The sequence below is a fragment of the Athene noctua genome, chromosome 6, assembly GCF_965140245.1.
Source record: "Athene noctua chromosome 6, bAthNoc1.hap1.1, whole genome shotgun sequence".
NCBI classification, from domain to species: domain Eukaryota; kingdom Metazoa; phylum Chordata; class Aves; order Strigiformes; family Strigidae; genus Athene; species Athene noctua.
In genome coordinates, this window is record NC_134042.1 from 45,883,073 (window position 1) to 45,897,554 (window position 14,482).

At 38.7% G+C, this 14,482-nt stretch overlaps 1 protein-coding gene across 3 annotated transcripts in view; it reads left to right on the plus strand.

Moving 5' to 3' along the window:
• Positions 1–14,482, plus strand: part of BRF1 (BRF1 general transcription factor IIIB subunit) — a 176,941-nt gene that overhangs the window by 66,158 nt on the left and 96,301 nt on the right. For all 3 annotated transcript variants that reach the window (XR_012633819.1, XM_074908855.1, XM_074908856.1), the window contains exons 4-5: positions 3,312–3,343; positions 14,407–14,479. Coding sequence is in view for 2 of the 3 variants with exons in the window: in XM_074908855.1 (XP_074764956.1) it covers positions 3,312–3,343; positions 14,407–14,479 (105 nt within the window). In the remaining variant the exon portion in view is untranslated. The remainder of the gene's footprint in view (positions 1–3,311; positions 3,344–14,406; positions 14,480–14,482) is intronic.

The following is a 14,482-nucleotide window of genomic DNA, read 5'->3' on the forward strand; positions in this document are numbered from 1 at the left end:
ATGATAGTTTTTACTAAAAGCATCTTCCACAATTTATTCCTGCATCTCTAAATATAACTTTGGCAGATGGCAGTTTTGCCTCCTGCTAAATGTTAATATTGAAAACCAAGGGGATTTCACTGTATATAAGTGTGTCAGGATTGCTGGAATATGTAGAATGTAGGTTTATCTGAGACACAAATGCATGCTTGTTTTGGTATTTGGGGGTTTAGGTTTCTAATACTATTAATTTCATCATGAACTTTTGTTTCCTCTGGTGCTGAGTATCATGAGGTCATTATTACTGTGATTCATGGTGCTCTCATATTATCCACAGATTACTAGATTATAAAGGCAGAAAGGGAGTGTTCTGGCCACTCGGTCTGACCTCTTGCATCACGTTGGTCAAAGGATTCCCTTGAATTAAATCTTTTGAAGTAAAGCCTTTAGACTCATCTCATTTTGATTTAAAAGTTTCTAGTGATGGACAGTCAATTGCATAACTTGATGAAATTAAAGAATGAACAGCAAAGGAAAAGCTGTTAAAACTGTTAATGCTTTTTTTCTTTTTCTTCCTTTTTTCTTAATTGGATGTATTTATAACCTAAGTCCCCTTCTGTTTATGTCCTGTTATTTTGTACATATACAGTATCAGTAGCTTTCTATCCCTGTGAGAATTTTTCCATGTGCTAGCAGTCTCTGTATGTAAAATTATCATTGTTTTTCAGCCTCAAAGAAAACATTTATCTTATGATTGTATAATTTTTGAATACATATTAAGTATTATCTGCTGTTTTCAGCTTTTGTTGTATGTTCTCCTGAACTGTTCCAACTCTGAAAAGGAGTTTGAAAACAACTGCCTGTTTTTACAACTCCTTCCTGCTGATAATTGTGCTCACAATATTCACAGTGAAGGCCAACCCATTGCTACTGCATGACTCAGATTTCCCTTTTGCTTTGCTACAGCAGCTACACATTTACTCAGGGAGAGGGATTGCTGGAGGCTACCTTAAATGAAATCCAGAAATGCCACATTTTTACTGTGACCTTTGCTTACAGTTTCAGTGGACACTTGAATGAACTTCTCTAAGGAGCAAAGCAACTGTATGTTAAAGCATCTATAACACAGCTCTAAATTGCGTCAGAATTGCCTGAACCCTGCAAGTGCATTTCCCAGCACTAAATCTTGTGTTGTTATAAATGCATGCAATGATCTTTGTTTCTACTTGGATAAAAAGGTGGTGGTGTGGTGTTTGTTTTTTTTTTTTCCTACAGTAATAAAGCCTAAGAACATTCAGTGTGTTAAGTTTAGGTCTTCTACCAGAGTGGTTTTAATTGTTTGAGGATGATGAAAGATACTTTAGTATACAGATTTGATGACTGTAGCTGAAATGCCTAGGTTAGAAAAGCAGCTCTCTGCCTCACCTAAGATCTGATTAGCGTTTGGCACTGATGCTCTTTCTGACTCCTCCTCTTGTCTCCAGCGACAGGAGACGGACTCTGGGACCACTCAGTTGCTCGCTTTGGTGCCTCAGTAACCAGTGAGCTGCTTTTCTTCTGGTGTTTTCTTGTTTGGTTGGTTTTGTTAAATTGTGCTGAAATCTATCAGATATGAGTGATAATTTTAGTTTGTCTCAGCAGTGAAGGTATCTCAGGGTGGGCATAGAGTAACCGGATGCTTTGAGTCAGTAATGAGCTAGGCACGTTTTCAGATCTCAAATATTTCTCAACCACAAAATTGATAGTGATTTCTTCCTAGATCTGTTTGAGCTGAAAATTATTATGGTTCCTTGGCAACTGCATTGTTGAAGTCTTTCAGTTTTCTCCTTTCTGACTACTTTGACCAAAAAGTTGCACTGAATTCAGTATTGCTCTCTGTAGATTTCTAAGCTGTATATTTTAAAGATTGTTTTTGTTAGCAATTTCCTTATTGTGTTAAAATTTAAGATTAATGTCTTGCATAATATTATCTATAATGGATTTTGGTTTTTTTCAGAGACATTCTGAGTTTTCAGATAATTAAATATCCAATGATGCTTTGTCTTTTAATGCTAAAATTAACTTTCAACAAATAATATATTGAATTTCATAACAAATTTGCAGTACTAAATTCATACAATTTCAAATGCAGACTAAGGATAGAAATGCTCAAGGATAAAAATTGTTAGCAAGGCAAATGCTTATGTATAAACTGATTATGTTATCTGAATTATTCTCCTTCCATGGCAGATAATATTTAGGAGAAATGTGTACTATATTACTCTGGTATAGTCTAAGAACAACATATGTTAATACTTGTGCTACCATGATGTGCCAAACTGTACTGTTGTCCCTGTATTTTTTCTAATACTGGATTTCTTAACATGTTGCTACATACATAAACACATACACCTGCACGTACACATTTTCTTCCCCCCCCCCCGCATTCTCTCACACTTTTCTTTGACACTCCTTTTAATGGTAGAACTGGAACCCTTTTATGAGGTGTAAGCCACACCTGAGTAGCTGATAGGAGAGCCAGCATGTGTTTGTTTATAGCAGCAAGAAGGCTACCTTTGCACCTTAAGCTTAATCGTGTTTTTTTTCCTTTTGTTTATCATTAAGACAATATATTTATAAGTGTGCTTACTTTCAGTAAAATCTAATGGAAACCTGTAGTGGTTTTGGCTTGGTTTTAACTATTACAAGTTCCAAGTGCGCCCATAATGAGTAGTTAGTGCCCTAATATTTATTTTTTTTTTGTAGCAGCATCGGATATGATGGAGGGAGTGAAAACTCAAAAGGTAACAGTGGATTTCCTTGGTTGGAGAGGAGAGTAGCCAAAGACCGTTCTCTTCCCAGCTCTTTGACAGGTCATAAAAGAGGACAAAAGAAATTTACTGCTGTTTTCTTAGTTTGCTCTTCCATCTGTTTTTCTGGGATCCTGGGCTCCTAAGCTGGGATAGGAGACTGATGATGCTTTATCTTCTTAAATGAAGTGTAATAAGAGTATTCTATCTTGCTGCTGTTACCGTTTGTTATCATTGGTTCTTTCTTAGGCTGCAGTATATGGTGAGTATTTTAAGTCACACAAGGTCTTGGCTTGTTTTTCAAGACCCTTACTCCACACAGACAACTTGTGCAGTAAATGCAGTGGGTGCTGGCAGGATTTTCTGGGGAGCTGAGCTGTTAGCTGGATGCTGACTGTTAGCAGAAGTGGTATGTCCCTGGTCTGTATTTGGTTTCTTTGACAGTTAAACCTGGGATTATTTCTTCCTTTTTTTGTGTTGCTAATGAAATTAAGAAACACTGTTACATTCAACAAGCTTGTGTATTCCTTGACTACTTCACAGACATGTTACTTGACCTCAGCGACCTTCTTCAGGTATTGTATCTTTTTTTTGTTTAAAACTTTTGTTGAAATGTTAAACTTTAATTGCAAGCAAAGAAATGTCATCATGGGCTATTCGGAATGTTTTAATTTATCTCTAAAAATTCTGGATTGGAAAACCACTGGGTTTATGTGTCAGAATAATTGTTCAGTGAAATTATATGTCAAGTATTTTTTTGCTTTTACTGTTGCAAATCGTGTATCAAGGGTAAGTGTGATCCTTTCATCGGGATTCAGAATCACTTCAATAGCATAGGGTCAAATGTTGCACATGTTTAAAACAACAGTTGTTGAAGGCAAATAATTTTTTGGTAGGTAATACTGTGTAAATGTATTAGTGCACTACAGAGATGTTTTTTATAAAATGTACTTTGAGAGAACTACGTACCTGCTCTATATGTGGAAATAGCTAAAATAGCTAATATCTCTAATGATATTAGCTATCTTACCTTCATTCTCCATGTTGCAACTGTTTTACGTACAATGTGAGTAGGTTAGTTGCAACCTATTTTTGTCCTCCCAGCTGTCTTGGTAAATGGCATCCCTCTGAAGACTATTTATTGCTTGAAGCACTCTGCTGGAATTGCAATAATCAAATTGATCTTTAATTCTTAAAATTAGTAACTTTTTTCACTTTTCTAAAATATTGAATTATTTTGATTACTTATATCCAAGTACTGCATGTGTAGAATGAGAGGTTTATTGCCTTCTGAACAAAAGTGATTTTTCATGGTGATTATTATGAAACTGTGAGTTTCAATAAGGCCAAATGCCGGGGGCTGCACTTTGGCCACAACAACCCCCAGCAGCGCTACAGGCTTGGGGAGGAGTGGCTGGAGAGCTGCCAGTCAGAGAGGGACCTGGAGGGGTTGGTTGACAGCCGGCTGAACAGGAGCCAGCAGTGTGCCCAGGTGGCCAAGAAGGCCAATGGCATCCTGGCTTGTGTCAGCAATAGCGTGGCCAGCAGGGACAGGGAAGGGATCTGAGCCCTGGACTCGGCACTGGTGAGGCCGCCCCTCGATTCCTGTGTTCAGTTTTGGGCCCCTCACCCCAAAAAGGCCATTGAATGACTCGAGCGTGGCCAGAGAAGGGCAACGGAGCTGGGGCAGGGTCTGGAGCACAGGTCTGCTGGGGAGCGGCTGGGGGAACTGGGGGGGTTTAGTCTGGAGGAGGCTGAGGGGAGACCTCCTGGCCCTCTGCAGGTCCCTGACAGGAGGGTGCAGAGAGCTGGGGATGAGTCTCTTGAGCCAAGTAACAAGTGACAGGACAAGAGGGAATGGCCTCAAGTTGCCCCAGGGAAGGTTTAGACTGGATATTAGGAAGCATTTCTTTACAGAAGGGGTTGTTGGGCGTTGGAATGGGCTGCCCAGGGAGGTGGTGGAGTCCCCATCCCTGGAGTCGTTTAGGAGTCTGGTTGACATAGTGCTGAGGGATATGGTGGAGTTGAAAACAGTCAGTGTAAAGTTAATGGTTGGACTGGATCATCTTCAAGATCTTTTCCAACCTAGATGATTCTGTGATTCTATGAAATAGAATGATCACAGTAATATGCAGAGTATTCACACAATGTGTAGAAGAAGAGATATTGTATCCGGGAAAGGAAAAAAAAAAGTATTGTTAGCAGGAACAGACAGGAAAGATTGAAAGATTTGTCTTTTTCCCCTCTGTACATTCCAGTCAGAAAAGGTGTCAAAATGCAGCATGTGAGGACTGAAACATTAAAGAGAGGTAACTGAAGAGATGGGAGAGACAGAAATAGATCAGTAGTAGGGAAAGAATCAACCCCAGAAAGAGGGAAGATGCAAAATTTCAGTATCATGATAGGTATTTATGTGTGAAGACTTCTGATGTGCTCTAATTTATACCTTCTTTAAGGTGAATCTGAGCAAAGAATAATCTTAAATGCTATTGTTAACTGTAGCTAGCCAGAAAGTCTTGTTTGAGATTGTATAAATGATCTTTTCAGGTCCTGGCTTGATTGCTCCCCCACCCTGAGTTTGTTTATAAAAAAAACAAACAAGAAACCCAAACAAACAAAAACCCCTAAAAAATACCCTTGGTGGCAAAACATTTGTTGCACAGGCAGAAAGCTTCATTACATTCTGCTTTGGGTCAGCCTTTGCCCACAGATTGTGTACCTAAAAAAGAAAGGCAGTTAGCTCTGTTACCGTAAATTTGGTCTCAACAGAACCCACTAAGACTCAATTGGAAGTTTTTAGAAGGCAGGCATTCTTTATTGCAGTGCCGGATGCACAGGGGATCATTCCACCTAACGTGCATGCACTGAAACAGAAGTTTATCCTTTATATACCTTAAAGACAGGAAGATTCATACATTTTCCAGGAAGTCTCCACCCTTCTGCCTATCGATTACATTTACATAATGCTGGCCTTGCAAAATTACACTACGTATGCGCGGAGGGTCTCGAGTGGTCGTTGGCATTTATTTGGGGAGTTAGGCCCCTGCTCCTTTTCACTACTTATGGCCATGAGTCTTTGGAGGACAATTTCTTCTCCTTGGACATTTCCCAACTCTGTTGTCCAGCCACGATGATGTTTCTTATTGGTCTTGTTGGAGCATTTCTGCCAGGATGTATCTATTCTCAAGGTTAGGATATTTTCTCTGTGCATTTTGATCACTTGGGCCTAGTTAAAGACAAAGTTAAACACTGTTTGGTGAAAGAATTTCTTAATATTTAAGGTATAATGGATCACTGATTGTTACGGGCCTCAACTTGCAGGCACCAACTGCTTGCAGGCATCAGCTCATTAGATTGTACTACATTAGCTTGAAGTGCCTTTTTATTTCAAGGACAGCTCTCGCATCCTGAAGTTGGGATGTGAATGTCATTAAAGAGAAAGAAAGGTTGTTAGTATTAGTAGTAATGGTAGTGGGATTATCCTTCCAAAATATTTAACCTGCTCACGCTCATCTGGGGAGGAGTGGCTGGAGAGCTGCCAGTCAGAGAGGGACCTGGGGGGTGATTGACAGCCAGCTGACCAGGAACCAGCAGTGTGCCCAGGTGGCCAAGAAGGCCAATGGCATCCTGGCTTGTGTCAGCAATAGCGTGGCCAGCAGGGACAGGGAAGGGATCTGACCCCTGTACTCAGCACTGGTGAGGCTGCCCCTCGATGTCTGTGTTCAGTTTTGGGCCCCTCACCCCAAAAAGGCCATTGAATGACTCGAGTGTGGCCAGAGAAGGGCAACGGAGCTGGTGCAGGGTCTGGAGCACAGGTCTGCTGGGGAGCGGCTGGGGGAACTGGGGGGGTTCAGTCTGGAGAAGAGGAGGCTGAGGGGAGACCTCCTGGCCCTCTGCAGCTCCCTGAAAGTAGGGTGCAGAGAGGGGGGATGAGTCTCTTTAACCTAGTAGTAAGCAATAGGACAAGAGGGAATGGCCTCAAGTTGCGCCAGGGAAGGTTTAGACTAGATGTCAGGAAGTATTCCTTTGCAGAAGGGGTTGTTGGGCATTGGAATGGGCTGCCCAGGGCAGTGGTGGAGTCCCCATCCCTGGAGGGGTTGAAGAGTCTGGTTGGCCCAGCGCTGAGGGATCTGGTGGAGTTGGGAACCGTCAGTGTGAGGTTAATGGTTGGACTAGATTATATTCAAGGTCTTTTCCAACCTAGATGATTCTGTACAAAATTTATCACCCTGGTCCAGGTATTTGTTTTTCTTGGTAAAATGAGAAAGGTTTCAGTTTGGTATCAGGAAAAAAAAAATCATACCTGGAAGTCTAAAAATGAGCTACTGCTGGCTTTTACCAACTCTTACTTAGATGCTTATCAAATTTTGAGATTTTTCTTCAGAATTTTCTACTTGATGTGGCTCACTTGCTGTGGGAGGTGAAGTGACCTGCAAGTCTGCTAATCATCTGACCGCAGGAATTTTTTGAAGAAAGTTACCAAATGAAATATCCTTATGAAGCTTCTTCACAGGGACTACCGAGTGAATTACGGAACACCTTGAAACAGGTTTCAGTGCATTTGAGGAGGGGAAAAAAAAAGCATAACAACCTTTCATGTATTGCTTCATCTAAAAGCAAAACAGAAACAAAGCTCTATAACTCCAGCTGCCAACAGAAAAGATAAATGAAAGCCTGTGAAAAAGGCGATCCCTTTCTTCCCTTTGCCATCTTGCAGCTGGAAACAGTATTAGCTGTGCCATTCTGCATGTCACTTATGGCACCCTCCACGTCAGTGACCTTTGACCAGTGTCTTGCACTCACTGGAAAAGCTAACACCCTCTGTAGCTCACAGGGTAAGAAAAGTGGTAGCTAAAAGTAAAAGTAGTATGAAGATTTGAAGCTGTTGTTACCTGCAACTCAGTATTTGTTTAATGACCTATCTTATTTGTGTTCATTCTCTCCTGATGTTCTGTTTAGCTTTTTTAATTTTTAAATAAATTTTTGAAAAAAAGGAGGGGAAATCCTAAGCATGGCCTCTTAGGCTCTGGTCTGTACTTATAAAACCTGTCTTTATATTAGAGTTGCTTTGGGATTTGATCCCACATTCTCCATTAAAAAATAAGAAAGCTGTCCCCTATAGTGTAATATGCTTTTAGAATAGTATTATGCTGCTAAAACTTAGCAAACTTAGCAATAGAAGAGACTAATTTTCACTATTAATGGCAGGCTGTTTAAGAAGTCATACCAGTTTTCCTCTTAAGCTGATGACTGAGATGTGGGAGTTTGTCTTACTCTACTGAAGAACTGCTACATTACATAATAGTTTTTGGAGCTTCAAATTTGCTGTCATCTTGGAAAAAGCCAAAATGCCTTTTTCTGTCTTTTTTTTTTTTTTTTTTTAAATGGGAAGGCAATTTCTTTGGTATTTTTTTTCTCCCCTTTTATCTTCAGGTGAAATATGTCCTATGTCTTGGAAACCTCCTGTTGAAAGTGTTGTCAGATTCAGTATACCTCTGGTACATTTAGACTTTAAAGCATTATCTGAAATGAACTGAAAATGTCCAGACCACTGCTACAAATCAGGCTTCTTCTTTGTGCAGAGCAGAGTCATGCTGCATGTTGATTGAGTTGGAAGGACGATCAGTCATCAGGCTCCGACAGGGAAAGTACTTGCTTATATTTTCAGATACTGTATTTTACTTGCAAATATAGTCTTTAGAGAGGTCTGTAATCAGGCCTTTTGTTTGCTTTTTTGTTAGTCCAATCTAGGCCTTGCTTGTTTAGGAGAGTTGCAAAGCTTGTCTAGCCTTGGCCCAACTTCTGAACAGTTTAGGTTTGCTCATCTGTTTCAGAGCACCTCACTCCTTGCACCTGGAGAACTGTTTGGCTGAAGTTTTGATCCCAGTGTGGTGAAATGCTGTCCTTCTCATCCTCAGAAACAGCAGTTTCTTTTTTAGTCTCGTAATCCCCAGTGTCGTGGTCTTTGCAATGTGGTCATAAATGACTTTGGGAAGAGGTGTTGGCAGTGCTTTGATCTCCAATTTCAGCCTAGTAGAATATAATTTTTAGTGTGCCTTGTGGTGTGTCCAGCTTTTAAAGAAGGCTAATGTTTACTGGAAAGATGTTAGAGCCAGGCATTTTATAAGAGTGTGCAGCAGGAGGATTAGCAGCAATAGCCATAATTAATTGAGATGTTTTGACTTGATATCAGGAAAAGGACTTTCACCATGAGGACAGCCAAGTATTGAAATGGGTTGCTCAGAGCAGTTTTGAAGTATCTGTCCATCAGGGTTTTCAAGATCTTGAGCAATCAGGTCTGTCCTTGTAGCTGACGCTGCTTTGGGCAGGAGGTTGGGCTGGAGACCTGCTGAGATCCATTCCAAGCTGAACTGTACTACAGTTCGAGATAAGGGAAGAGGGTGCACAGGGAGTGAAAATCAGTAACTAGTACTTGCTTGGTCTAGTCCTCCTTCGGTCTCTCTTCTGCTTCAAAACACAGCTGTCACCCCCTATTTCTTTCCTGTTACTTGACTAGACAAACAAGGATTTTTGTTACGAGTTACTTTTGGACACTTTTTATTTATTTCTCCTAAAGGTGGCATTGGCCTCCCTGATTCCTCTATGCTTGTTGAAAATTATTCTTTGACTTTCTTGCATAGGTAGTATGATGATGGTTTGTTGTACTTCTGTGATGTTGGAGGAGAATCTAGGACTACCACATATGTGATTATCAAAAGCAGACTCTCCATTTGGAGGCCCCAGACTGAAGGCAGTGCTTTAAAGCATAGCATGAGAGGAAGCTGCTTAATTTTGCTTTGTGTCTCTTTTTGAACTGCAGTCTGACAAGCTGGGTTTGGTACCTGTAGTTTTGTATATTGTCAGTTGAGATTAAATGTAATGTTCTGGTTGCAGTATGGATCCGAAAAATAAGAAGTCCCAGTTTATTGTGTGGAGAAGGGCAAAATAGAGTATTTTTAAAGACTATACTAATTTGCTTCAGTTTTTAATACCCTTTGTTCATTTAAAGTTATTAACGTGTTGACTACATTTGCCTTTATTGCCCCTATGCAAATTGCTATGTTGATTGAGTTAATTTAAACAACCTGGTTGGGACCTTCAGGCATTACTATACTAGAAATGTTAATAATGAATCAAATAACCACAGGTGCCTCTTTCCCCAGCAACAGACACTCTCCTTAAAAACTCATTTGCTTTTCATGCTTGCTTAATTATTTAGGCAAGCAGCCATGGATGTTTCACAGTGTGAATTCTCATCGCGTTCCAACTGCCCAGTCTTTGTCTTTCTAAAAGACAGAATACCTTAACCAGTGTCACCATTTGTAATATTTTTCCATAATACCATACCATGGTCTGGAGAAGCCTTTTTGGAAATTACTGAAAGGCTATTGATTTATAAATTTATGGAACTTACGGTCAAGCAAAAACTTTCATTCAATGATTGCAGCTTTATTTTTTGCTGTTCTCCACAAAGTAAAGTGACCTGGTAACTGTATGAATGGGAGATTCCCTGTTTCCCAAAGAGAGTTTAAAATTCTGGAAGGTGTTAGACTGAACAGCTGAATTCTTGTGTCACTGGAAACAAGGTAGTTGTTTTTTCTAAAAGTGGAAGTGTATTGGTATTTGAACACATCAGGCATGATATGAAAGCAAGAGGAAATTATGAAAGGGAGTCCCTCTGGAAGGGTCCCTTTGAAATCAGTGTCTGATGACTGACAGATGTGAAATGAAAAGACTGTCTCCAAAAAATACTGTGAAGGGCAAAGAGTATAACAAGTAGAAGGATCCTTCTGTAAAGATGTAACTGAATAATTGGAAGCCATTCTTTCTCCAAACACAACTTTTAACTAATACAAAGTGCTCTATAACAAGAGCAGAAATTAATTATTGTTAATAGACAACATCTTAGATAATAAGTTCTGCTGTAAAAATTTAACGGTAAAAACAGGCGGGTTTTTTGCAGTGCTTTGTTGAGCACATAGTTTTTGTCTGAAAGATGTCTTCCTGATGCAGAATCTGTTGGGTTTTTTTTAAAGAAACAACTCAGTGGCAGGTCCATATGTTTGTGAACTTAACTCTCTTAAATGTGAATTGAATGTAAAATAATATGGTAAAAACTATCAGGGTATGCAGATATTTTAAAATATCCGCTCTGATAGAAGTTGTCACCACTCTTATATTAGGTGTTGATGCTCAAACCTAGTGATTGCATCAAGTTTAGAAAATTTTAATCTGATGAAAATATGCAAACAAAGAGCACAAGTCTTATGAAAGTCAAAGAAAGAATCATTACACTTTGACAGTTTTGATTGGGGAAGTTTGAGGAAATACTGTTTTTCAGTATGTACCTTTTAAATTAAGAAGGGAGAAAAGAGGCTGAAGTTGATGTAGTAATCTTTAAAGCTGCACCAATTCATGTCTAAGCCAGAGACATCCTTTTAGAAGGGCATTTTTGTTTATTCACTATTCTAAGGACTCATATAAAATTAGGTTTTATGAATGCAAATGTCATGTGGCTCTAAATTTGGAGCGTTAAGCTTTTGATGGATTGGAGTATATGAATTTTTATAAGAAGTTCTTAATGAAGAAAGAACTAGAAATTAAAGTAGGCCTCTAAATTAATTCTTTTAATTTTCTAAGATTAATGGAGTGCAAAAAACCCCCATACAAATGATGAGAGTAAAGAGGACTCTATGTGCCTATTATATATCATATCTCATCTGTCACAGGATGTGTGTGTGTAATATTTGAAACTAGTGACAGTGGCATAAAATTTTAGTGGAAAAACCTTCTTCCACTAAAACCAGAAGTTTTTAAATACGATGTTTCAGCAGTTCAATGCCATTGCAGATTTCTGGGTGAACTTTATGCCATCTTTAAATTTCCCACTTATGAGAAATGCCCCAGAACCTGTGAATACCTAGTAACTTTTAAAGATGAGAAGCATATTCTATAAGAGGACCTGAGGTCTCTCTTCCTACTGCTTTGCCAGGAAAACTGGAAGCAATTAAATATTCCTGATTTTTTTTGTGACTTTACCCTGGCATTAAAAACATGTGAACTTCATGAGGAAAACTATAATACAGAGCATGTAATCAACTGTATATTATGATTTCTTTCTGTTAGTCACCAGAAACTGCAAAGAAATGGACCTGTGATCAAAAGAAAGAAATTCCCTGATGTACCATTTCTATTTGAATTTATTATTTTGTGTAAATACACTGCCTACACCTTGAAGTTCATCATAAAACACTGGTGATTTGGGAGAAGTGGAAAAGCAGGTTAGATTTAAGTACATTACTTCTCAAATAGACCATGGATCTGGGAGACTAAGTTAGGCCAAGGAGAGGAAGATTAACAGTCATCGAGCAATTTTATTATGCATTTGTCTTTGCTTTAGATTTAATTCAGCACTTACTTTGATTGTTAGAACTTCACTAAAACCCCTGCTTCTTTAAGTTTCTTCATATTTAATTGTTCTTTGATGATGGCATTTATGGAAAGTTTGCTTGGGAGGAGTTTAAGATTAAAGAGTGGTTTGATGGGGACAAACATCATGTATTTCGATGTCGTGACAAAAAAAGCCAGAAGGAGAAATACTTGTCTGAATTTGAGTTGGTTTTTTTCTAGACTAAAATGAAAGAACTAGATGATTTTGTGAAGCCTCTGATGGAAACATCATATGTACTTGGCGCCACTGAAGTAACTTTATTGATTTGTGCAGTGAGATCGTCCTTGCAGAACAAGATCTAAGTGATGAGGTTTAAGATTTATAGTAACTTGGTCAGCCAACTTAGAAGGCTGAAACTACAGCCAAACCCCCATTCTTTATGTTAATATTTTTTAGACAGAAGGTCAAAACAAGCCATTTCAAGCTTGCAGTGAATCTAGAGCATTTAAAGCCAACTGAAACACTGCAGATATTTTGTTGTAATAATGTCTGTTCTGTCTCCATGGCTCATGGAAAGTCATATGTTCTCAAACACCTATATGAATTGCCAGATTCAGTAGGTGCTTATTTTTCTGTAAAAATTTGGTGACTTATTTCCTAAGGAATATACTACTTACTCAAAGGGCATGTTTTGTTCACTTCTTCCCCATAGAATAGTATTTCTATGTTGTCTGGTATTTCAGGAGAAAAAGGACAGTAAAATTTAAGACTCTACTTCTGTATCTTTTAGGCCAGTCCAACCATTGATCAGACACAGCATGGAAGATATTCAACACTTTCCACTAAATATGGAATGAATTACCATCATATCATGTACACTTGATTGTGCAGTCACTGTCCGGATAGGTGATTATTCTGAGAATTTCTTTGAAGTTCACATTTTAATTTTTTGTTTAAATTTGAGGAAAAATTCACATTAAGAACATTTTCACATAAAAGTTTTGAAGTGCTATGTGAAAATGTGTCAGTTCTGTTTTGTGGGGTTTTTTTGCGAACTTGGTAGAAGCATCTATATACTTGGGAGGAAAGCTTGCTTTTAAATTAAAGTTGGTAAAGATCTTTTGTGAAACTGAAAGAGAATATACTTAGTAACAGGATTTTTTGTTTGCATAGGCTTGTACCATATCAACTCCTCGGTTGTGTAATTGATTACTTAGTAAACACCTTCACTATCCTGGCATAGGAAAGAGAGGGGCAATTCTGTTACGTAAAAGCAATAGAGTATATCCTATCCTTTAAAAAAAAGATTTTAAATTATTTGTTTGGAGTGTAGGATGGAGTTTTTTTATATTAACTTTGCCCTTTACATATGCCTTGGGGGAACAAGGTGTTCATGGAGCTTCGTGGGAACATTTGGGGCTGATTGGGAATTGAAGTATATCCTGCCTTTCTTGCTGACCACAAAAACATGTTTTAAGATAGTGAAAGAAAACTTCCTCAGACTTTTAAAACACAAATGTAATTGCCTATGCTATAAATTGCAAATCGGTGTGTGGAGAGTAACTCCTCCCCTCAGTTTACGTCCTCCTGAGCACACTGAAGGAGTGGAGGGGAGCAGGGCGCTGTCCCTGGCTTCTTAGCAGGTTTGGTGTGGTTTAGGGGTTTTCTGCATTTATTTATTTATCTCTTTTTAATGTAGGGTGATCTAGGGCAATGTCCAAACAATAAGAAATGGCAAATAGCCACTGGGGCATGTAGCACCACTCCTTGCTTTGGTGGAAAAGTTTGGTGTGTGCTTGTGCAATACTTAATTATCCCGTTTCACATGATCATGCAGAGCTGAAATTTGCACTAACTTGTATTTGCTCAGGTTTTGTTACAAGATAAATTACACTTTAGATATACTGATATTAAAGTCTACTTAACGCTTTAAGATGTTAGGTGACAACTGAAAAATTGTCCAGGTGCTCCAGAGCAACACTGAGTCCATTGAAAAGCAGGATGAACAACTCTTTAGGATTTCAGTGTAATTTTATGCTTTTACAATGTGAATTTGTGTGGCTTTTGACAAGCACCAAGTATTATTCTGTACCTGTGGATATTGCTTGTATTACTTCAATTGAATTTTCTTAAAGCACATTAAGGTTTCAAAAGTTGGGGTGTTTTTTTCCTTTCCCTATTAATGTTTTATTAAAAACATTTGTGGTTTAAGATTTAATTTTTTTTTTTTTTCCTTTCTTTTAATAGGTGAATGTCTATGTGCTGGGAAAAACTTTCCTTCTGTTGGCCAGAGAACTCTGCATAAATGCTCCAGCCATAGGTA